Source organism: Heloderma suspectum, chromosome 6 (genome assembly GCF_057233095.1).
Source record: "Heloderma suspectum isolate Gila_16-S chromosome 6, 16-S_ref, whole genome shotgun sequence".
Classification (NCBI taxonomy): domain Eukaryota; kingdom Metazoa; phylum Chordata; class Lepidosauria; order Squamata; family Helodermatidae; genus Heloderma; species Heloderma suspectum.
In genome coordinates this window covers 128,074,577-128,098,796 of record NC_139463.1, presented here as the reverse complement: position 1 = coordinate 128,098,796, position 24,220 = coordinate 128,074,577, and the positions used below count along the sequence as shown (strand labels likewise).

General features: G+C 51.8%; 1 protein-coding gene across 1 annotated transcript; it reads left to right on the top strand.

Annotated features, from left to right (window-relative positions):
• The first annotated feature begins 1,277 nt into the window (after positions 1–1,277).
• FXR2 (FMR1 autosomal homolog 2) lies at positions 1,278–23,405 on the top strand. The gene is made up of 17 exons (XM_084806785.1): positions 1,278–1,726; positions 10,476–10,528; positions 13,799–13,892; positions 14,011–14,082; positions 14,857–15,005; positions 15,371–15,464; positions 16,171–16,287; positions 16,748–16,918; positions 17,312–17,390; positions 18,049–18,158; positions 18,954–19,040; positions 19,616–19,829; positions 20,022–20,219; positions 21,040–21,240; positions 21,680–21,775; positions 21,950–22,056; positions 22,259–23,405. The coding sequence occupies exons 1-17, from the start codon at positions 1,676–1,678 to the stop codon at positions 22,370–22,372; spliced, it is 2,007 nt and encodes a 668-aa protein (XP_084662911.1). The 5' UTR covers positions 1,278–1,675; the 3' UTR covers positions 22,373–23,405.
• The last annotated feature ends 815 nt before the right edge of the window (positions 23,406–24,220 follow it).

Below are 24,220 nucleotides of genomic sequence, written 5' to 3'. Positions count from 1 at the left end.
ACCTAATGCGAAGAGAAAACTCCCAGGAAAAGACCCTGATGCTGGGAAAGACTGAAGGCAAACGGAGAAGGGGCCGGCAGTGTGGTGTAGTGACGAGAGTGTTGGACTGGGACTTGGGAGATCCGGGTTCTAGTCCCCACTCGGCCATGGAAGCTCACTGGGTGACTTTGGGCCAGTCACACACTCTCAGCCCAACCTACCTCACAGGGTTGTTGTTGTGAGGCTAAAATGGAGAGGAGGAGGATAATGTAAGCCGCCTTGGGTTCCTTGCAAGAGGAATAAAGGCGGGATATAAATGCAACAAATAAATAAATAAATAAGAGGACGTGATGGCTGGATAGCATCTCCGACGCAATGAATGTGGACTTGCGCACGCTCCGGGGGAGAGCGCAGGACGGGGAGGCCCGGCGCGCTGTGGTCCGTGGGGTCACGGAGAGTCGGACACGGCTGAACAACAACGAATTCCCGCTCAGACGCAGCGCTGGCCGGGCCGGCCTCGAAGCCGCGCCCGCGCAGAGAGGGAAGGCGGAAGAGCCCCTCAGCACGACGGGGGCGGGCACCTTCACCAGCCGCATGTGACGGACACTGCAGAAGAGGGAACTCGGGGGGCGGGCCGCCTACTGCTATTGGTCCACTGACGAATGTAGGCGGGGTCAAAGCACAAGCGATTCTGATCCCTCCTAATACCAACGGGGGGCGGGAGGGAGTAGAGTGTCTCTCTCCTCATATGACCACCCTATCGATTGGCATGAAAAATTATCCAATCATGATAGGGTAGAGCCTGACTTGTAGGCGGGACTCTACCTGTGATAACTGGGGTGGGGGACGTCCTCGGGCGGGATGAAACTGTTAAGAGGATGAAGGGATGTGTGTTTAGGTTAGAAGGAGGGAGACGACAAAAGAGCCTCAAGATTGGTTCCGAAGGGAAATAATCGCTTCATGATTGGCTAGTAGAGACGGGACTCTCTGCGTCCCGTTCTGGGGTTGGCTAACGCTCGAAAGGGCTACTGCGCCTGCGCCTTGGGAAAGAAAGGCTGCTGTGATTGGCGTCTTGAGAAACCCCCCTTTCCTTTTCCATTGGTTGTCGGGAGGGGGAGGCGGCGGCTGCGAGGGGAAACAAGAGAGTGAAGTTGAATCGAGAGGAAAGGAGGCGGAGCGGAGAGAAGGAGTGCCTCCTCCTCTTGGCCCGAGTTCTGGGGCGCGAGCGCCGCCTGCGATTGGCTAGGAGGGGAGCGAAGGCGGCGCTCGGGATTGGAGCGTCCGGCGGGCGGTGGGCGTGGCCCGGCGCGAGGGGGAGGACGCCTCCTTGCGGCGCAGGCGCGGCGCGCGCGCGCACACACACAGAGGCACGCACGGGGGGAGGGGGCGCGCGTTCCGTGAGGGGAGGTCTCTCTCCGGCTCGCGCTCTCGCTCTCTCTCTGTCGGCGCCGGCCGCGGCGGGTGGGGGCAGCCGGAGGAGCAGGAGCGCGCACGGGCGAGCCGAGTGGGGCCGGGCCGCGCCAGGCCACGGCTGGGGCCGGTCACGGTGGCGGAGCCGGAGGAGGCCGGGCCCCGCCCCGCCCCCATCCCCCCACCGGCGGCGGCGGCGCAACCCCCGCGGAGCGGCGGCGCTTCCCCCTCGCCCTCCCCCTTGGCGGCGGCCGCCTGCCCTTCCCCCGGCTCCCCCGCGGGGCCTATGGAGGGCTTGCCCGTGGAGGTGCGGGGCTCCAACGGGGCCTTCTACAAGGTGAGGAGGAGGAGGAATAGCGGTTGCCATGGAGACCGGCATGGGCGGGGCCCGATGGGTTGCCGTGGAGATCCATGGCAGGGGGTGTATTTGCCAGGGGGGCCGTCGCCGTTTTCTTCGTCGGCGTCCCAGGCTTGGCTGGCTGGCTGGACGCGGAGGGGAGGCCGCGGGCAGGCTGCCTGCCTTGGGGCGGGGGGCGGACGATGACTCGGGGTGTGTCGTTCTCAGGACGGCCTGGCCCGGGGTCGGGTCGGGGAGGCTTTGCGGCTGACTTGAAGGGTGCGGAGTGCGGCGACGGGACCCGTGGGCGACGGCTCTGGGATGGAGTGTGTGTGAGAGCTGAGTGGGGCAGCTTCCCTAGCGGGGGTTGACAGGGAGAGGCACCTGTCAAAGAGCTCCAGGATGTGTGTGGAATGGGATGTACCGGTGGCAGGACGTCCTGGGGATGAAGCCACTAAAGGGGGGTTATTTGAGAATTGGGGGAAGACATTTGGGGGGTGTTGAGGGGAGGAGTTGGGGTTGCTGGAAAGTAGAGCTCTGCCGAAGGGGCACAGGACCATTCAAGGCCCTGCAAAGGCAGAGGAAGTGGGCCTTGGTAACCCCGGTATAGAGAAAGAGCACTGTGCCTGCAGACCTGTGGTGTGGCTGCACGCCTAGGGGAGTGGTGATGGAGGAGGGAGGGGAGTGTTGGTTAGAGCTGAAGGAACCAGGTGGATCTGGAATGCTGCGATGGAATTGAAATTTGAGGTGGCTGTGAAGAGAGATCAGGTAACTTCTGTGGAAAGAAGAGCAAATACAGCATCTTCGTGGGTCTTCTTAGGGCCTGGATGCAGCTTAATGTCAGGCTCTCCTCCTGTCGTAGAGCCTGATCTCATTGGCAGGGTGATCAGGGGAATGAGGGTGATGGCTGCCAACTTGGATGGCTTTAAAGGAGGGCCATCAGCGGCTACTAGTCACGATGGCTATATGCTACCTCCAGGATTAGAGGCACTATGCTAGTAGCTGGGGATCAACAGTGGGAGAAGGCTGTCTCCTCTCCTGATTTTTAGTTTCCCAAGAGGCATCTGGCTGGCCACTATGGGAAATAGGATGTTGGACTAGGGAGGCCTTTGATCTGATCCAGTCCAGCTCTTCTAGTGAGCACATGGGACCTGCTGTGTGGATAGTTCAGGGCAGAGGTAAGCAACTCAGTGCCTTCTGTATGATTTGGACTAGAACTCCTATAATCTCTTACTATTGACCATGCTGCCTGTGACTAATGGGAGTTGTAGTCCAAAACATCTGGAGGGCATCAGATTGCCTACCCCTTAGGGGGTCTCTTCTGTTGCACATGTATCACAACACCCTTATCTGCTATTTTTATTTTGTTTTCCTTCATTGGGCATATTTCAGTTCCTGGCCCTTCTCACATTCTAAAATCAGCCTAGTATTCTATCTAAAATGAAACATGTTTGAAAGCTATGAGCTCCATTAGTCAGCAGGCATCTGGCGGGCAGCAATATATTTATATCACAGTGCAATCGAGTTTACTCTCCCTTTATTGTGTAAGGAAATAAGGATGCAAGTACTTGTAACTGTATCTGTTTGCTCCTTGATTGGCAGAGACACATGTTCCTTCCAACTAGTGGCTCTATCACCCAGGTGGTGAGATATGTGTGTTATGGGGGGCACTGCAATTCTACTCCTTCTCGAAGCTATAGGCTCCCGTCTGAAGTACCTTGCTGCCCTGTGAGGAAAGACAGTATGTTTTTAAGAAACAGGTGGTGTTGGGAGCATAACTCTCCTTGGTAAATGCTGTAGCTTGATGGTGGCGCATAAGCATATATAAGGTTACAAGTTCAGTGCCTGTTATCTTCACCTAAAAGGGCCTGAAGTAGGACATCTAGGAAATGCCTCTGTTCGAGAGATGCTGCCAATTGGAGTAGGCAGTACTGGGTGAGATGGGCCAGTCTCACTCAGTATGAGACAGCTTCACATGTCTGTATATTCAAATGCGTGATGAAGCAGGGGGGGTGCTAGCTCTGTCCAATCAGTAGCATTAGTGTCTTCCTGTCTTGTGTGCATGCATGTTCCTGATCCAGTCTTGGGAGTAAATTGCCCTTGTGACTTGCACAAGGCCCCCCCACGACAGACCTGGTTCCAGCTGAGATCTCATTTTCCCAGTTTGGAGGCTAGCATGCTTTGCAGTTTCCTACATGCAGTGTAGGGGACTTAAGACCATTTTTAATTGTAACAGGATCTCTGTTTCTCAGGTAATGTTTGCTGTCTCTAACATAGGGCTGGGAACAAGTTTTGTAACAAAGCCCTTTAAAGTCCCAGCTGGCTGGGCAGCTCCAGATCTGCACTTTTTCATATTAAAGCAAATATTCTCTCCCCTCCTCCCCTTTCAGCATAGCGGCAGGAGGGAAGCTAGCCTCTCTTCCTAGGAGTAGAGGATTTCATAGAGTCATTGAACTCAAAAGTTGTCTGCCGTCGGTTAAAAATGTCCTGTGTAGCGCTGAGGATCAGACGTGGTTCAGGGGTGGAATTAGAGGGTTATGAGGGTCAGCGGGCAAAAAGAAGGAAGCAAGATACCTAAGATGTGAGATCCTGAATTCTGCAAAACTTTAGTTGGTCTCTGTAGAGTGGTGATGTTCTGTTTGGCCTCTGTTATATAGTAAGAAGAGTTTGCTAGTTGGGAAAGCCTTGGGGAATTTGGCTGTGAGGGGAGGGTATTGTGTTGCTAATTTTAGACCTCCCACCTCAGAGTGGAGTCACACCAGCCAGTTTCTGGCATGAAGATGGCCACAAATCAAAGATATAGAAATCTTTGAGGACTAATCCTTGGCTCTCAGAGTGGAGCAAGTTATTTTCAGCCTGTTTGCATGCCCTGTGCTGTGGTATTTCCACAGATTCCTTATCAAGTAAGTTATTTTTAAATTCATTATCCGACCCTATCGCATAACATTTTTACCAGCCAAAAAACACCCATCACATTACATGTCCTCAGAAGACACTCAGCCTGAGAAACTGGGAGAGGAGAAAAGCATTCAGATTCGTACATGCCGACTACAGCTCAGTGGCAGAGCACATGTGCTGCATGCAGAAGTATCCCAGATTCAGTCCCTGCCACCTCCACTTAAAAGGGATCAGGTAGCAGGTGATGTAAAAGATCCCAGAGAGCCACTGGAGTCAGAGTAGGCAATACTGTGCTAGATGCACCAGTAATCTGGCACACTTCCTGTGTTCCTGGACTCTCTCACTGAGGATTCTACGCTGTCAAAATCCTTCTCTCTAGCAGTTCTTACTCACACACACCATCCTTTCATTTTCTTTGGAGTGCAACTGCTTAACTATTGCTGCTGTTGAGATATCCTGGCCCAGAGGACTTGCAATAAAACAGAAAGTAGGAATGTTCTTCCTCAGCCAAGTGTTCTGTGGAGAGGTGTTAGCCTTGTGAATAGCACTTAACTTTTCACAATGGCATACTCTCCCTCACACCCATTTTAAAGGTGTATCCAGATGTGTAGGGGTTACGCTGCTAACTGTCTTTCAGGCTGAAGTATCCAGTTTGCCCAAATTCACTTCTATCTTTTGAGTCCTGCAGCTAGCTGCCTCTTCAGAGCTTTGTGCTGTTTCTGGGCTACTGTAATACCATCTGTGGTCTCAATTGTACCAGCCACAAATCCATTCATTTGTGTTTTCCTGAGCTTTTAAAAGATTTTCTTGGAAGACCTTTTTCTTAAAAAGGAAAGGGGAGGGAAGGTCTAAAGTAAAAGCAGATGTCTGCCAGGCACAACTGTGAGTTATGCAAGTGGCCCTTTCTAGAACACCCAGGCATAGTTTCAGTGATGTTTTTTTCTTGATTGTTTGTGTATGCAAATATTGTATGCTTCTAGAGTTATAACTCTGCCTAATGCACAGGTCTAAGATTACTTGGCTTGTCTTCTTTATAGGAGTTTGCTTCTGTGGCAGTAGAACATTGGTAGTAACTAGTCGTGAGCGCGTTGATACTCCCTAACCGCTGGTGGCATAATACACCACATACATAAGGGTAATTGTAACTACCATTAGTGATAGCTGTTGTGCTAGATCTAGAACAGCCCCAGTGTTGGTCAACCTGATGCATATTTTTTTTAAGGCTAATACTTGATATTTAAAATACTTTGCCCTTTGTGAGGCTGGAATACTTTGTGTGTAGGACTATACATCCACATTCCCTGTAGGTGTTAATGCTGGTGGAATCCTGTTGTGTTGAACTCAAACCAAAGTTTTGTATGGAGGGCCTAATGGACAATGAGTATATGGCTTGCAGAAATAGGAGAAGGGAACTTTCGGTGCATAGCAGCTGTTCTATACTGAGGTGCACAACAGGGTAAGTGATCAGCTGTGAATTCATGGGTCCACCACAACTAGAAGATTTGCAAATGAATGGGAGGAAGGGGGCTTGAAAGAAAAGGTTCCTTGAAATGCTAACAAGGTGTAACAAGCACAGTAAAGTTCCTGCACAGCAGTTTTATTTTAGCCCTGGCTGCATAACCCAGAGGGCAGGTAGACCAGCCTTGAGGTAGGGAACATGGGAGATATAAATGTCACTATGTGCTGGTCTCATGGAATGAAGGGGGGAGGTGATCTTGTCTGTGCTGCTGGCCGGAGACATATATAGCTTCAGGCACAGCAGTGCTTTAAAAGGGGGCGGGGTGCAATTGTGGAGCTGTGCGGGCAGTGGGAGAATGAAGACAGACAAGGAGCAGTGTGCACAGACTCAGGAGCCTTTGGTCCTGCTCCTGTTACACTGTTGTAGGGCCTTGTTGGGTGGTACCCCTTCTGCTTCCTTGTCACCCGCTGAATGGTCAGACTATTGTTACTCTGTATAGTCTGCTCTGAGCGGAGAACGTGGGGCAGAATTTGTTCTCTTGGAGGTCTCAAGGCACAGCCAGTAGAACATGATAGGCAGTGACTAGAGAAAGATGTCTGTATGTTTTCATGGGTGATGAAGTTGGTGGCAATATCCAGACTTGCTAAAGAGAGGGCTGGACCCTGGGAAGAGGGAGCATAAGAGACATCTCAGGCATGCTGCTGAGGGAAGACCTGTCTCTAATGAGATTCGGGAAAAGTCCCCATTTCCGTTTAGTCGAGGGTACTGTATATCAGCCTTCCCCAACCTGGTGCCCTCTAGATGTGTTGGACTACAACTCCAAGCATGCCGCAGCCAGCCATGCTAACTGGATGATGCTGGGAGTTGTAGTCCAACACATCTGGAGGGCACCAGGTTGGGGAAGGCTGCTGTATATACTAGATTACCTGCCTACTACCACAACTTTTAACTAAAGGCAGCTTCTTTCAGATGCTTGGCAGGGGATGGGTGGAGATATTACCAGCACTGTCTTCTTCCCTGTTCCAGTGGGTTCTACTTTCTGGAATAGTGGTATTGCTGCCTATGGAGCTAACAGTTCTAAGATGACTTGTGAGGGGTGGGGTGTGTGGCTATTTGTTTGTAGGTGGGCAGCTGGCAAAGAAGGCATCTGTCCCCAGGAGCACCTGTTCTTTCTGTCACCCTTTAGACATGTGGGACATTCTGCCCTGCCTTCATCATGCTCCAGACTCAGAGTATGTTTTTGTCTCCCTCCCTTGAGAGTAACTCTGCAGCTGCCCTTTCTTCCCTGTGGCAGTGCCAGGGGGAAGAAAGGGGGAATAGGGAAAGAAAAGAGAGAGGCTTGCTGCACTCTCCCTTCTAAATCCATCTGCGTGGCAGGGCAAAAAAGTGGCAAATCATGGCAATCTTGAGGAGGGAGAGTTCACAAAGCATGTTAGCCTTGGAGGGGAGGGGTGGGGTTGGCGGAGGAATCTCACCCTTCTTAAGTCAGAAAACAGCAGTTATTCCAGGTGTGACTTCCATATAGAAAATCTCATTGGATTCCCCTCATGTGCACACTAAAATGCAATGTCTTTCCACACATATCGGTTAACCAATCTAATCTTAACTGCACTTTGCCATAACAGTTTGCCCCCACTGGACTCTGTCTTTCTAGCGGCCCTGGAAAATTTTTAGTTAGGAGTTAACACTGCTACTTGCATTTGCCTCACATGTAGTTCATGAAAGCTGGACAATTCAGGTCTCAGCCCCACTTCTTGTCCTGCAACATCATGGACTTTTAAGGAAAGGTGAGATAAAATGTTGCTTTTTTTAAATCAATAAATCAAAACAGCAAGGCACTTAGTTGTGTGGCCAAAAATAAGAGGGCTCCTAGGAGAGCAGGGAATCCGTCCAAAAGCTTGCCCTGCTGAGTACCTCCACCAGCACCAAGGAGAGATAAATGTATGGGCAGGCTAGGGCCAGCTTTCTCCACTGAGTTTTGTAACAGGGCAAGTCTGCTGCAGCAGTGAAGCAGCTCTGGCCTAAAGTCAATGATGTGGGGTGGAAAATTTTCTGGAAAACTTTCTAGTGCTTTATTTTTCTTCTGGAAAATTTTCTGTTCCATAAGATCACTAGTTACAATGAATAGATGCCAATTGCAACTCTGAAGTTTGCCTGTTCAGAGTTTCAATTGATGTTTGTCAGGTGATGATCCCTCGCAAGTATGTGAGAGAATACATGTACATCGCTGAAATACATCTATGTTTCTGTGTGTAGTGGAGCTAATAAGTAGTGACAGCAAAACTGAAGGTGCCCCAACAACCTCAGTGGAAGAGAGTTGAAGTCTAGTGGAAATAGATGAGTGGTTGTCAGTATGTAATGCACAGTTCTTTGCGTGGCTAAAATTCAACTCTCCCCACCCTCTCAAGTTCAGCTCTCCCCACCCTGGTGCCCTTCAGAAGTGTTAGACTACAACACACAGCATCTCAGCAGCCATGCTGACTGAAGGATGCTGTGAGTTGTAATCCAAAATATCTGGAGGGCACCAGGTTGGAGAAGGCTGGAATAATGTGTCAACAGTTTTCAGTACCTTTGTTCCTTTCTTACATTTAAACAATGTAAGGGAAATACATACTATTGTCTTTAATTTTTTGCAAATATTCCAATAAAAATGTCTATATAATATAACATTTAAATCACATTAAATATGCTTTAATCCCCCACCCTCATATTTCAGAACATGAGATGTATTGGGACAAAAAAATAGCATCTGGTACTTTTTAAAGCTTTGTTGGTTAGTTTACTTGTATTTAGTTAACATGCTTAATTAAATCACTTTATAGTGATTTTCCAATGCAAACTGAAAATTTTCCGATGCAAATGATTCTAATTTGCATTGGAAAATTTCCCGGAAAACCCTCATCACTGCCTTGAGTTCTGGCTGCATGGGAGCACCACAGCTGAGCTGCTTTGAGTTCTCTGGAAGAAGAGCAGGGTACAACCTGTCACAAGAGCCTATTGGTAGTAGGGTACACGTTGTAGTATTAGGGGGAAATCCTGTTGGGATAGGCAGCCGCCTCCAAACCCTCCTCTGCGCTCCAGCCGCTCTGCATTCACGGCTAGATGGCTGATTCGGTTGTCTAGCTGCAGGACTTCAGAGCGCTGAGTGGGGAGGCTGGATGCTGCTTAAGAAGCGTCGTACTGGCACTTCTGCACTCCCCACCCCTGGGAACTTCCCTTTTGCCACACTCCACACTGCTCTTATGAGCACAGGGATGATCTGCACCACCTATGAGGGGGAGGGGGTGGGCAGGAGGCTCTCTGGGAACTGACCTCAGAGTGCGGGCTGTGGTTTGTACTTGCACTGTGTTCTAACTAAGCACGTTCTCTTGTTTGCCCCTGAATTTAGTTGGTCTTGTTGTAGCAAGAGCCAAACAGATGGTGTGACATTGGTTATGTTTCCAGTTTCCAGCCAGCACGTTATTCGTTATTGAGTTATAGTCAAGGGTAGTGCCTTACAATGCTTCCAGAGGGTCACTTCTGTGGCATGGTTGCCTGTTCTGTAGTTGTGAGTCAGTGATTGATTTGCACTGAACATGAGTTCATGTACTCAGCAGTGACTAGCATCCCTTGTTTTGCACAGGCTCTTGCTTACACAGTAGTACTTCAGGTAGGCTGCTAGATTCTTGGGTCTAGTTGATGCAGTCCAGTGGCTCTGCAGCTTTTTGCTGGCCTCTGTGTTGCTCCTTTGCTCTTTCATGGCAACAAGCAACAAGCTTTGGGTGGTTTCCTCAGGGCTGGCCCTCCCAAGAAGCAGAGGGAAGCCCCCGATTCAGGCAGTGGAGTGGGAGGGATGATGAATTGCACCACTCCGCCCCCACTAGGAGGGGCAGCCACCGCCTCCTGTGGGTGCTTTGGAGAGGACTGGCAGGGCTCTCCCAAGTAGCCATCCCTTCAGCAATGCTCGCGGGTGCTCCAGTGAGTCCCGCCAGCCCCTCTCTCTTGCTGTGGCAAATGCTGCAGTGAGAGAGCGGTTGGCAGGGCTCTCCGGAGCAATCACCCGCCCTCTGTTTTGCTCTGAGCGAACTAGAGGATGGGCAGCTGATCTCAGCTACGTGCCCTTGGCTCAGGCTGAGAATCCTCTCAACGCAAGCCGGAGGGCAGGCGGTCTCTGTAAAACTGCGTTGGCCAGAGAAAGATGCTGGCACAGCTTTTCAGAGAACAAGCCAGACTCAAATGCTTGCCTCTGAGGGGGTCCTTCCACAGAGCCAAGCATTGTGGGAGGGGATGTCCCAGAGGTCACCTGTACCACTGGGAGTGGGGAGACACAGCAGTGGTGGGAGACTTGCACCGGCTCTGGATTGCTTGCTGTGCTGTTAATGCAGTGTTTCTTGTCTGTTCCTTCCTCTGCAGGGTTTTGTTAAAGATGTTCATGAAGATTCAGTCACGATATCCTTCGAGAACAAGTGAGTCTCAGCACAGATGCAGTCGGATGGTCCCTGCCCTTTTTCAAGGAAGGTTTGGAGAGTGCTGGCAGGTGTAGGCCCATCGCTGTTCAACAGAGTTGACAGTTTTTGGAACTGTCTCGTAGTGGCTATTCCTGTGCTCTTAAAATAATTCATTCAGAAGATGAGCTGCTGTGGCAGTTCCAAGGGTACAATCCAGGTATACTGGCTCAGAGCCCCTCTGATGATGGAACCCCACAGAGTTCCCAGAGGAGGTGCTGGGTTGCCTGGCACCTGGAAGCTTGTTTTCTGGCTTTGTGCCATCTTGACTCAATCCTGAGTAGGGTGCTGGTGCCCACAATTCAGCGCTGGCTCCTAGGAATTTGGAATACTGTTTGCGTTGTGTCCAAGAAGAGTTGCTGGCCCCACTAGGTCCCTTGCTCTGACCCACTAAATGCTGTTATATTCATAACTTTGCCTGCCTTTTATTGGGAGTTGGGTGCAGGGGGAGAAACAGGTGCTGGGATTCTGGAGCTCTGTTCCTCCTTCTGGGATGGCCTGCATCGTCGCGACTCTGGTCGCTTCCCCTTCCCCTCCTGGAGAGCACTGGCTGTCTCCCTGCTGCTCAGACAAGATAGGCCTCCAGCCCTTAGGTTGGGGGTGGGCAACTTGGGGCCCTCCAGATGTCTTGGCCTACAACTGCCATGGCCTCACCATTGGCTAGGGCTGATGGGAGTTGTAGCCCTCCATATGTTTTTCCCTATGAGTTGCCCACCCCTGATTTTGGTAAACCTCTAGATTCCTGCCTCCTGTAGCATCTTCCTCAAACTTCCCAGTCCACTTCTGGAGCTGCTGGGCTGGGCTTTGATTCTCAGGCAGATGGTGCAGACACAGATGGCCAGGTGAGGAGCATTTGCCTTTTTGGCTGACTGAGATGGATCTGCATTGTCTTTCTGTGAAACCCCCTCTCTCCCCCTTTCACTATTTTGAGCAACATTTAGGATGTTCTTTAATGAGAATAACTTTATTTAATGTATGTCTATCCCACCTTTCTGCCAAGGCACCCAAGTAGTTTACAGTTTTGAAATACCAAAACTGTACAAGCCATAGAGCCACAGAGTTCTCTCAGGCCAGTTGATGGTTCCTCCAGGAAGTGATGGCATGAGCTTCCTGGCCTTGGCTTTGTTTCCCTTCTCTTTTTAGTGTATACCTTCCCAGGAACTTTTTATCTCTTTTGAGGCAAACATAAGGATTTTTCCAATCCTGTTTAAATGGTTTAACCTATGCCTTCATGGGGGGGCGGGGGGCTGTCTGCCAAGAGTCTCAGCAGAGGCTGCATCATGGAATTCAATTAGTCTTCTCCCCTCTCCCTCCATGTGAACCCCATGTTAATTTTTGTGAACCACCCAGAGAGCTATTGGGTGGTATAGAAATGAGAGAGAGAGGGAGAGGTAGAGATGATGCAACATTGGGGTGGCAGTGGGATGTTCGATTGCATCACACCCAAGTCGGCATGGGGGAAGGGCTTTACCCCAGCCGCCCTATTATGGCTTTCACTGTGTCCGTTGGAAACTTCTCTCACAGCAAGTACTGTGGCACTTGTGAGTAGCTGGGGGGATTTTTGAATGTTGCTTATTTGGGGGTGGAGGTGGGGGAGTGACTCAAATTCCCAACTCAACAGCAGGCCAGAAGTGTGTGTGTTGGGGGGGGGGGAGTTTCAAGCTGCTTGCAAAGGTCATTCCTTAGCAGCTGAAACATCAGGAGACACGTGTTGCTTTGCAACAGCTGCAGGAGGGGAGCTGCTCCCAGCCACCGCAGTCAAGCGACTGCTCTGTTCTCCTCAGCTTCGGGGGCTGAGGTTGTGCTTTGGCCCTGCTCCCTGGAACCAGCAGGTGCTGGCTTTGCTAGAATTTCCACGTACTGGCAGCAGGAGCTGGGCTCTGTTTATCAGGAGGTAGGAGCTAGCAAGGAAAGAAGCTGGCCCACTGCCAGCAGCTGTGTCTGGCCTCCAGTCTACCCACCCGCGATAGCATGGGGGTATGTAAATACTGGCTAATTCCGCTGCAGTTAATGAGGCAGCCTTGCAGCACCACGGCCAGTTCCCAGGGTTTTGCTGTGGCAGGCTGGGAACACAGCTCTAGCAGGATTTCTGCTAGAGGGAGGAAGATGGGCTTGAAACCCCTGTGGGGTCCTGCAGAACTTCATAGCATCTTTCTGTACAATTCTGCCAGCCCTCCTTGTGGTGTTCCCCAAGCGGGGTGGGTAGCTTCAGTTCACCTGTATTTCTCATTCCCCCAGGCACTTAGAGATGGTTTATAAGCTCCTGAGTGCTCTCGGCGGGTTTGCTTCCTTCAGCTTGCAGTGCTTTTGGGTTCCAGATTTTAAACACCTCAGTGGTACCTTTAATCAACTAAAACTTAAATACAGATTTTAAAAGGTCATGTTTATTTGGGGAGTCTGACAAGTCCAAGCCACCCTCTGGAAGAGCCCTCTGTGATGCTTGCTGCCACTTCCCTATGTCAAACCTGGAGTGGGAATAGAGACTGCCTTTCTGTTCACTTTCTCTCTAGGGCTGGCACATAGTTTCCCTCTGAAAGGGAGGCTGCTGAAGCTTTCCTTCAGATGATGCACATTGGTAGTGGGCAGCTAATCATTGCCACAAGCTCTAACATGGGTCTTCGTGGCACAGATGGGTTTTGTGTCTAGGACATTTTTTGTCTGTCAGGTTACTGCATTATGGAATAAAGTAAAACACAAATGTTACGTAGCCTTTTCTTCTGACAGTGGCATTACCAAATGGTTGTGGTGCCTAAGAGCCAGCACTGAATATTTGAGAGCCAGCCTTTTATAGCTTGGGGTTATGGGCAGTGGAAATTAAAGCTCCTAGGTGACATGAATGTTTAGGTGCATGTATTGGGGTTCTTACAGGCATGTGTAGCTGTAGTTGACAAAGCATGTTGCTAGTAGCAGGTAGGGAGTTCAGGTGAGGTGCAATTGACTAATGCACCATACTGCATCATTAGAGAAGAGGACATCTCTTTAGCAGGGGTGAGGGATATGCATAGTGTATTTCTGTAAACCAGCTATTTCTAATTGGGCTGGGGGTTGCGGGAGATGGCTTACAGTGGGATTGGTCTTAAGGTGTCTGTTACTTTCATCTGGGTGAAATTGAACTCTTGACATTGATTAGCCACAGGCATCACTCTCTCGCCCTGGGCTTGTTTAAATGGTGCCCTCTGTTCATATATAGCTAGTCTCATTGTCACCCGGAATAACTCTGCTTTTTCCTAGCTGGCAGCCTGAAAGGCAAATCCCCTTTGGTGATGTGCGGCTACCCCCACCCACAGACTACAACAAAGAGATTTCAGAAGGTGATGAGGTGGAGGTGAGTGATGGCCAGTGTGGGGCTTCTCCCCCACCCTCCACTAATTTGGGGGCATGGGGGAGAGTGGGAAGCTGTTGGATGAGGACATCCATGAACTTAGACTGCTTTGTCCCTTTAGGTTTATTCCCGAGCCAACGAGCACGAGCCATGTGGCTGGTGGCTGGCCAGGGTCCGCATGATGAAAGGAGATGTAAGTCTTGGGACAAAATCTCCCTCTGAGAATCTACCCTGTCTCAGGGAAGGGGCAGGCAGGCTGGTATTTTCTCTTTAACCTGTTAACGAGCAGAGCCTCTCAGTGCAGGAGCAGCAGTTTATTGTCTCATTTCTGCTCGGGCTAACACAAGATATGGACTACTCATGTCCACAGCAGAGCGCCATGGATCAGCTGATGACATCCAAACTGCTGTGCTGCAAGCTAGGAGTAGGAATAGTGAGGTGGCGTGGTGGCATTGCAAAGCAGGTGGCTCCAGGTGACTCAGCAAGTGAGCCAAGCCACTGACAGCAAGGTAGGATTAGGAATGACAGTCTCCAGGCACACTAGCCCCTCTGGCCCTTTGACGGAGGAGGGTCGATGTCCCCACTCACCTCACACGGTGGCAATCATTTAGTCCATCGGTGATTGCTCGTTCTGAACATCCAGGAGAGAATTGCATTGGAGCTGAAGACCGTGACGCCATCATATGGGTGGGTAGGGCAGCAAAGTGAAGAGAGGGGGGCTTGCCATTTGGGGTGACCCCATGGAAGAGTGTGCCATGGGTTTTCCCTTCCCAGTGGCAGTGGGAGCAGATAGGATTCATAGCCTGGGAGCTTCACACCCCATCCCCTTTGGATTTTCTTTTCTTACTACCTACTAGAACCTTAGACCATATTTCCTCCTTTTGCCTCTCTCGGCTTCTGCATCTCAGCAGGGCACCTTGCCAGGTTGTGGCTCAGAGATGATCTGTGCTCTTGCTCTCTTTCGCAGTTCTACGTCATAGAATATGCTGCTTGCGATGCCATCTACAATGAGATCGTCACACTGGAGCGGCTGCGGCCTGTCAACCCCAGCAAAGTGGCCACCAAGTGCAGCTTTTTCAAATTCACCATTGCAGTGCCAGAGGATCTCAAGGAGGCGTGAGTGCGAGCAGGAGCTAACAGTTGTGTGTGTGCACACCAGGGAATTATCTGCCAAATCCATGGACGTGATCATGAATCTGCATGAACTTAACTTGACTTGCAACATGCATGCATCTCCTGAATCTGGGAGAGGAAGCCTAACTGGGACTTTCTTGGTAGAAAGGAAATGAGGTGCTAGCAAGTAGTTTTTGAGATGGTGAAGCGGGGTCAGAGGAGGGAGGAAAGTGTCACAGAGTTGGGGGGATGCAGATACCTTGCCCCATGCTGATTCTTTTCCAGATTGGCTTCTGGGCTTTTAGCAGCTGCCAGTGATGTTCAGGCTTTCGAAAGTGACTTACGTTCCTCCTGTTTCTACTCCACAGCTGCTCAAATGAAAATGTCCACAAAGAATTCAAGAAGGCCGTGGGTGCAAATTGCATCTTCCTCAGTTCCACAAGCAGCGAACTCATCATCCTTGTAAGGCCCCATCTCTCTTCTGTGGAGAGTGTCTGTGTGTATAACTATATCTGTATATTTATAGGGAATACAAGCATAACAGACTTGCAGAAAACTTGTTGGGCATTGTCTCGTAGTTGCAACTTGGGCTTGTGAAACATGGCTCTTCATTCCCCTCTAGTGGCAGAACTTCAAATGACAGTTAAATGCACAGCTGGAACTTTTAACACAACTTCTTTACAATCCCTTTGTGGATGTTCTCTCAAGAACCCACATATTTGTCATCTAGACTCGTAAAGAATCTCTCATTTTGCACTAAGAGCATAAAGATCTCAGAGGAATTATCTCCTCCAGGATCTTCAACAAGACATTTCCGCTGAATGTTTTCAGTGTTAATTGACCTGAATTGTAAAAGAATGGTGTGTTCAAACCAGATTGATATCTGGCAAGGCCCAGCTTTAATGCGGCTGTCTTAATATTACTGCATAAAGCATAAATGCGCCATGCATTATGATCTCCTGTGTAGTGTGACGCTAATGTTCTCATTTCACAAATAGGGCGCTTATGTGGAGCTGTTGTCTTGACCAAGTCAGGGCTTTGCTCCTTGGTGGTCTCAGAGCTGTTTCCTCCTTGCTGCGGATGGGGTAGCTCTGTGTTGTGCCCTCGCTTACGTTCTTCCTGTTTGCCAGAAGAGGACCACTTACTGGTGTTTCCTTTCCCTTCGCAGTCCACAAACGAATCCACTGTCAAGAGGGCATCTCTGCTGGGCGACATGCATCTGCGCAGCATCCGAACCAAGCTTATGCTGATGTCCCGGAATGAGGAGGCCAACAAGCACTTGGAGGTCAGAGAATCCACCCAATGCAGGCGAGGAAGGGCCTGTCCCCAGTGTCTTGGGGAGTGGGGCTGAGAACTTAAGACTCTGGGCCAGTTGCTGTCTTGGCTCAAAAGGCTGGGTCATGCAAAGGAGGTGCAGAAGGATTCCTTTTTATTTGGACCAGTGTTGGGTTTGCATTTTGGAGCACTTCCTGCCTGTGAAAATCAGATGCTTACGTATTCTTGATCCAATAAGATCCACTTTATCCCCAGAGTTCTAATTAAGAGAGCCCCCAGACTCCTTTGCCTAGCCCTGATGCTTTTGCCTTCCAGCCTAGGCAGCCCTCCTGGTGGCTATGAGGGGTGGGCTGGGCTAAGGCCAGCGGCTACTCCTAAGGCTTTGGCAGTAGACTTAAAAAGAGCTGGGGCTCCTATGATCTCTGGGGGCTGCTGACTGTTTCCCATCGTACATCTGATGCTTCCCCTAGACGAGCAAGCAGCTGGCATCAGCATTCCAGGAGGAGTTCACGGTGCGGGAGGACCTGATGGGTCTGGCCATCGGTACCCACGGGGCCAACATCCAGCAGGCCCGCAAAGTGCTAGGTGTCACTGCCATTGAGCTGGACGAGGAGACCTGCACCTTCCGCATCTATGGGGAGGTGAGGAGTTAAAGGGCCACCTCTGAGGACTCTTGGGTATTGAAGCAGGGTAGGGCTGGCTTCCTTTCTCTTGGGGCGAGTATGTGGAGATGAAGAGCCAAGCCCATGTGGTGGGTGGGTGCTGTCATCTGCCCATGGTTGGGAATCAGAGCCAGAAATCCCAGGTTCCTGTGGGGGGTGGGGGCTGGGGTGGGGGTAAAGTTGGCGGGCAGTGCAGCTTAAGCAAAAAGGCATGAACCCTGGGGAACGGAGACATGAGGGGCCATGCCTCCGCCTAGCCCACGTCAGGTGCAGTTGGGGGCTACCCAAGCAGGACTTGGCATCTACGGGCCTTCTAGCCTAGCAGTGTGGTGTTACACTGCGAGCCATGCCTTGCCCTTCTGCTTTCCACAGACCCCAGAAGCCTGTAAGCAGGCCAGGAGCTTCCTGGAGTTCTCTGAAGACTCTGTTCAAGTCCCCCGAAACTTGGTTGGTGAGTGAAGCTGTTTCCGGCTCCAGGGCACAGCTGCCGGACATCCTTTCCTTCTCTATCTCTCTCCCCAATGCCAGATGTGCTTGACACTCTAGTCAAAAGCCCGCTCTGGCCGGCGTTGGCCTTTGCGTCAATTGCAGAATCTCTGCTTGGGAAAAGGAGGGACTGAAAGAGCATCAAGCAGCCCTTGAAGGGCTGAGTGCTGCTTCTCCAAACCATTTAGGACTCGAGTGGGCAGAACTGTTCCTCAAACACTGCTAGGATGAGTACTATTGGGGACTCGCAAAGGAAGATCTCGGCACCTAGTTCAGTCTGGGAAGCTTGGCTTCGCCTTCTCTCTTTGTCTGTGGCTGCAGCCTCCAAAGATCCTTTGTTTGGCCACTCCTTTCCAACCAGCAGGCTGCATTCTGACTCAGCCCTAGGCCCTGTGTGAGGTTGTTCCCAACCAAGCCAGCCGTTTGCTTTCCTTAAAGGGACTGCAGTGTTTGTGAGCATTCTGTTCCTGATAGCTTCTCTTGGAGCATTGAGAATGGGCAGGGACTCTCCAGGCCATCAGAGCAACTCTGCCAGTGGCGAGGGAGTAGCCTAGAGGTGGGGATTGTGCCTGTGTGCCTTATTAGATGACACCCCTCAGCTGCCTGCCTTCGTTTTGCTGCAGGAAAGGTGATAGGCAAGAATGGTAAAGTCATCCAGGAGATCGTGGACAAATCTGGCGTGGTCCGAGTGCGGGTGGAAGGTGACAACGACAAGAAGAACCCCAGGGAGGAGGTAAATTGGGCTGGAGAGTGGAGACGCCAGCAGCCCCTTTGTCTGTGTGTCCCCTGCTCCCATTTCAAAACCGCATGCTCCTGCCCCCCCCCCCCCCGTCTTTCCTGGAAGCTAAGTGCACCCAGTTCTATTTTCTGCCCATCCACCACATCCCGCCAAATCATTCTTGCTGGCATGTGCTGGGCAAGAACCAGAAAGTCACATGTCAGTGTTTGGAGAGAAACCTCTGTTTTCTTCAGGGTTGATCAGGAATTTGAAGCTGGGTCTCCCTGTTCTAAGAATCATCTCAGGCTGCTGGACAAGGGTTTGTTAGTAAAAAGCCTGACACATTTTGGCCTCTTTTTTTTTATTGTAAGGCCTTCTTCAGGGGTTATAAAAATGACTCAGATTCTTGTAACAAATTGTCTCCTGCTGTAATTCGCTGGCGACTACAACACACTGCTGCTGTCGCGTAACATTGCAGGAATGCACAGCCACTACTCGGGCTGCCTCTTCCCTGATCCTGCTTGTCCTGCCCTGCCAGCACCCAGCCCTGCTGCTTGCACTCACTCCGTTTATCCTGCTGTGGTCGAGATAGAGTTTGCTTTCTTGAAGCGCCATATTCCTGGGCTTTTGGAGCATAAAATGTGAGCGAATGCCTGGTTTTAAGTGGTATGCTTGCTGATTTTGCAGTGAATATTTTAGCTGAATACTTAATTTTAAAGCTGGCAGCCCAAGTCACCAAGTCACCTCTCTGTCCTGGATCAGAGGTATCTGCTCTTGTCCCCTTTGCCAATATATCTCCTCCTTCTGCAGGGGATGGTGCCTTTCATCTTTGTAGGAACACGGGAGAATATCAGCAATGCCCAGGCACTACTGGAGTACCATCTGTCCTACCTTCAGGTAAGACTGGCATGGTTCCCCTTGCCAGAGCCATGGGGGTGTGCCATGGCCCATACATGTGTGACAGATCCAGAGCCTTCCTGGGAAGCTAACAGTGGGGTTGATCTGCTGTGGGACCCTGGACCTCAAGCAATAGCATTTTTGCCACCTACTTTAGGGAAGAGGTGCTGGGTGATAGAACTGGTGTGTGGTTCTCCCAGGAGGGATGGCAGTAGCAACCTCTCCCTCAGAAATATGTGGGATTAGAGTAACCATATTGAATGGTTGGTTAAATGCAGGAGAGGCAGCAGGGATAGCCATCGGGTGCTTTTTGTGCAGTGCTGCACAGCTCTTTCTGCTGCCACTCCTGGCCTGGAGGGAATCTTGGCAGCAGTTGTGTCTGCTGCTGGTCTTCCGAGCTTTACAGGCTGGGTGAGAGATGACCAGCGCAATGTTCTGGTGCCCTTTCCAGCCCCCAGAGCAGAAGGATTCCTCCCCCCCTCGCTGCCCCGGCAATGCTTTTTTTTTACCTGGGCTCCTTGGTTACCCTCTAGGCGCTGTGGCTCTGTTCTCCGCCTTCCCCTTTCTCCCTCCAGGAGGTGGAGCAGTTGCGCCTAGAAAGGCTGCAGATAGATGAGCAGTTGCGCCAGATCGGCCTGGGCTTCCGTCCCCTCTCCAGCCGATCGGATAAGGAGCGGGGCGGCTACACCACCGATGAGAGCACCTCCTCCTCTCTACATGGCACGCGGACCTATGGGGGCAGCTATGGTGGGCGCGGCCGTGGGCGCAGAGGACCCAACTCTGGTTATGGTGAGTCAGAGGAGAGGCTGGGCGGGCGGTGTCCTGCTGGCTGTCTAGTGCAGCCAGGGTGGTCTCCTAACCCCAGCATGTTGGCCCCTGGAACCCAGGCTCCCGGGAGAAAGCTGCGAGGCAGCTAAGCCACTGAACAGCAGGAGAAAGCTGCTCCCTGGGATCCTCTCTTTGCTTGCTGTGTCTTTCCAGCTACCAACTCCGATATGTCCAACGCTTCAGAGACAGAGTCAGAAAAGAGGGACGAATACGACTGCCCACAGCCCAGTGACCGTGACCCCCGCCTGGAGGACAACCGCAGGCGGTCAGGGGCAGGGCGTGCGCGGGGCCCTGCACCCGTGCCTCGCGGGAGCAGCAGCAGCAAGTACAACAATTCCTCCATCAGTTCAGGTATGGAAGGACACAGCACCTTCTTGGGGCCCTCTGGCCAGAATCAGGGAGCACGGGATTCTTCTGCATGTCTGAACCAAACTACCTTTTGGTAATGCTGGGCAGGAGTCCTGGGCTGAGCAACTGGCTGGCTTCAGAAGTTGTGAGCGTCCTGGGTAGTTCCCAAAGGCACCCATCAGAGGCCACTGAACTGTTAGCTCTTTTAGGTTGCATTTTCTTGGGTGAAGGCACAGGAGTGGATTGTGGATCTCCATTTGCTACTTTGATGGCTGGCTGGCCTGCCTGCTGTTCTTCCTCTTAGAAAACACCCAGGCTAAGAACTGGATGTTTTGGGGGGGGGGATATGCCCCCCCGGGTGTCCCTAACGCCCCTTGAGCTTTCTCAGTCCTGACCACATGTTCCCCCTCCTCCTGTTCTGGTTTTGCTTATGAAATTGAACCGTTTCTGATACTTAGCACGGACAGTTACACATGCGCGCACGCACACACCCAGTCAGGCAGTAAATGGATCCCTAGTTCAGCCTCCTCTCTCCTCAGAACAATGGGGAGAGAGGGAGCATTGGCCCCAAATCGTCTCGAGAGCGTGGAGCAAACAAGTGGAACGGCTTGGGTCCACATCCCCCCTGCTTCAGGGAATCAGTGGCTCTCTCATCCCCTTGTGCTTTGGCTGCTGTCCCTCAGAACGGTTCCCTGCTCCTTCATCAGGCTCTATGCAGCCTCACAAAGAGCTCGATAGAAAGCTTGATAGTCTCTCTTCAGTGTTGCCCCTCTTCCCAAGCTGACTGGCTGACGGTAGGAGGCTTCTCCCCTTCTCTGTGCAGTATTGAAAGACCCTGACAGCAACCCCTACAGCCTTCTGGACAACACTGAAACGGACCAGACCGCAGACACAGATGCCAGTGAGTCGCAGCCGGTCAGCAGCCGCCGGCGCCGCTCTCGTCGGCGCCGCACTGACGAGGATGCCACGATGATGGACGGGGCCCTTGAGTCCGACAGCATGTCTGTCAGTGAGAATGGTGTGGGTGAGTGGAAGCCCCCGATTCGGAGGGTTGTGGGGAGGGGGCCTGGCAGGCCTGAAGGAGGGGGGCTGGGAGATGGGGATACAGCAGGGGCGGAAGAATGGATCCCGGAGATGAAACTGGGAAGCAGCTATGGTAGCCCAAAGGAGCCCCTGTCTTCAGGAGCACCGCACAGCTGACTGTCAGGTGCTGACAAGAAGTGGGGATGGTGGTGGGGGCTGTTCCCTTCAGGCCTTGCTGGTGGGCCTCCCACAGGGCACCTGGCCAGCCAGCGTAGGTAGCAGGACGCTGGGCAGACGTGATCCGGCAGGGCTGCTTGAATGGCTCCCAACTTCCTTGCTGCCCCTTGATCTGTGTGTGCCATCCTGGACTCTTCTCCCCTTGGAGGTTGGGGGCCAGGTGGGCCAAGGCACAGCCGACCATCTGCCTCTCTCTTTGCCAGAGGAGGAGTCCAAGCCTCAGAGACGCAATAGAAGCCGGCGCCGGCGTAACCGTGGCAACCGTGTGGATGGCTCTATCAGTCGGGACCGCCAACCAGGTGATGCCTGCCCTCCCTTTCTTCCTTGACAAGACAGATACAGGAATCGATTTCACAGAGGTGGGGGCTGCCTCCCGTTTGAAATGGGAAAATGGCCCTCAGAGAGGCTAGGAGTTGTAGTCCACTTCACCTTCCTTTGTGACCTTCCATGCTCTTACTTCCCCATCCCAACAGTCACCGTGGCAGACTACATTTCCCGGGCAGAGTCTCAGAGCCGTCAGGGTCCCCCACGCCAAGAAAGCCGGGAGAAGTCAACTGAAGACAACACACCTAGGCAGAAGGTGAGTCCGGGCAAGGGGGTGCAGGTGGGGTGTGGGAGAGTTTTACACCTTGTACACAGAGGGCTTTGGGGAATTCCACAGTTTGGGGCTCTGGAGCAAGCTCAGGTGGGACCAGTTGTGTTCTAGGCACGACAGTGCCCAACGCCCCTCTCCAGGTTCTCTGTACGTTTAAACTGACCACCTGTTGTGTTCTCACTTCCAGGGTGAGGCCAACAGTAAGGTTGCCAATGGCCCTTCACAGAATGGAGAACATGCTGCTGCTGCTGGCGGTGAAGAGGAGGAGGTGGTAGCCGCCATGGTGAATGGGGTGTCCTAAGCCCCCCTGGGTCGCAGCCGGCCAAACCCTCCTTTAAATGAAATGAAATGATCCCTACTTTTCACCTGCTTGCAACATCTTAAGAGAAACAAAATAAACACCACACCAATCTCTTGTTTAAGAACAAAACCATTATTTAAAAAAAGCAAAACAAATCAACCCAATCCCAAGGTAATTAACTAGTGCTCGTTAAAAGCTTGCCAAAGATGGGAAACTCTTTTTACCACAGCTCTTGACACATCCAGGTTAAGCTTCAGCAACGGCAGCCAGACAGGGCAGTTAAACCCCCTCTTTTTTCTGCCCTCTTGTTATGTCAAGGGGGGTTCTGATGCTACCTGAGCTCGTTACCCCCCCTTTTGAGAGGTGCAAACAGTGTGTGGGGGGGAAACTACGCCTTCCATGCATCTGTTTTGGTGACTTAAACATTTTTTGTTTTGAAACAAATGTGAGGAAAAAATAACCGGCTATTCAAACTGGGGAAAGGAGAGGGAGAGAGAAACCTGTGCCTTCTGATGATGCAGACACACACACACACACACACACACACACAGCGCGGAGTGCTCTTGTTTTTTCCTTTATTCTTCGACTCGTTCAAAATCGAAGGCAAGGATTCAGTTACGTCCGAGATAGGAGAGCTGGCCCGCCCAGTGCAGAGGGTTCTATGGCTGTTTCGATTGATCCCTCCCCCCTCCCCAGACAGGTCCAGACCTCGATGGTAGGACACAGTTCTGCAGTGGGGTAGGGGAGGCAGTGCCGCCACGCTAGGGGAAGGGGAAGGCGTGGGACGTGGCTCCTCGGCCCCCCCAGTGAGTACCCTTTCCTTCTTTCTTTTCCTTTTATTGAAACACTGTGGAAGACAAAAAGAGAAATGACAGGCTTAGGACAAGCTGATGCAGCAGACCATGCTCCTGGCGTGCCTGCCTCAAGTTTGCGTGTTTGTGCGTGGGGAAAGGGGGGAATTTGATCTGTGACGGTTGAGACTATTTATTTTTCACTGTACAGTATTTAAAAAGAATAAAAAACCCAACTCTTGAAAAAAAACATGCCAGGTTGCTTTCTGTCCTGCCTGCCTGCCATGTGTTCGTGTTCTCTCTCTCTTTCTGCCAGGTATGTGGCCATGGCAATAGAAGCCCCTCAAGGTGGCCTCCACCTGGGCCATCAGTGGAATGAAATGGTCCTGTCGGAGTGGTGGCAGAGTGTTGTATGACCCCTCCAGCCTCTGCATCTTGGGAGGGGTGGAAACGGGGAGGGGTTGGGGGAGAGAGATGGGTTCTGAGCCTTTGCAGTGTCAGACTAATTTCGGTGGCTCCTCTTAGGCCTCCCCTCAGGCCTTGGCCTGCCACCTCAGGCCTTGGCCTGCCACCTCAGACACAAGGCTGTTGGGAGCTCAGTCCTCACAACAGGGAGGGGTTTGCCAGTGTGGGCAGGGGGCAGGGCGGGGGCTTAAATGCTTTGTGGTGCTTTCAGGCAGTACCCAAGCCAGGGGGACAACTTGTCTGATTAGAGCTGCCTGTTGAACGTCTGAATTGGGTGCCAAGACTTGGATTTTACTGGGATAGTGCAGTGCTTAGCTGCCGGGGGAAGAGGGCAGGCTGGGTCCCATTAGGCAGAGAAACGCAGGATATCAGTCGGACTTGCAGAGGGTGGCATGCCCCTGGTTTTGAGAACTCCAACTTTGCCCGCTGGGCTACACGGTCTCCTGTGTCTCCCTTTGCCCCTGTTAAGAATGGGCTTGACGGTTGGACAGGCCGCTAGATGCTCGCTCCGGCTCACTCTCGTCCTCCCAGGAGACTTGCGGATAAAGAGGCTGAGGGGCTACATAGGTACACTGGGCACAGAGGCTGATCC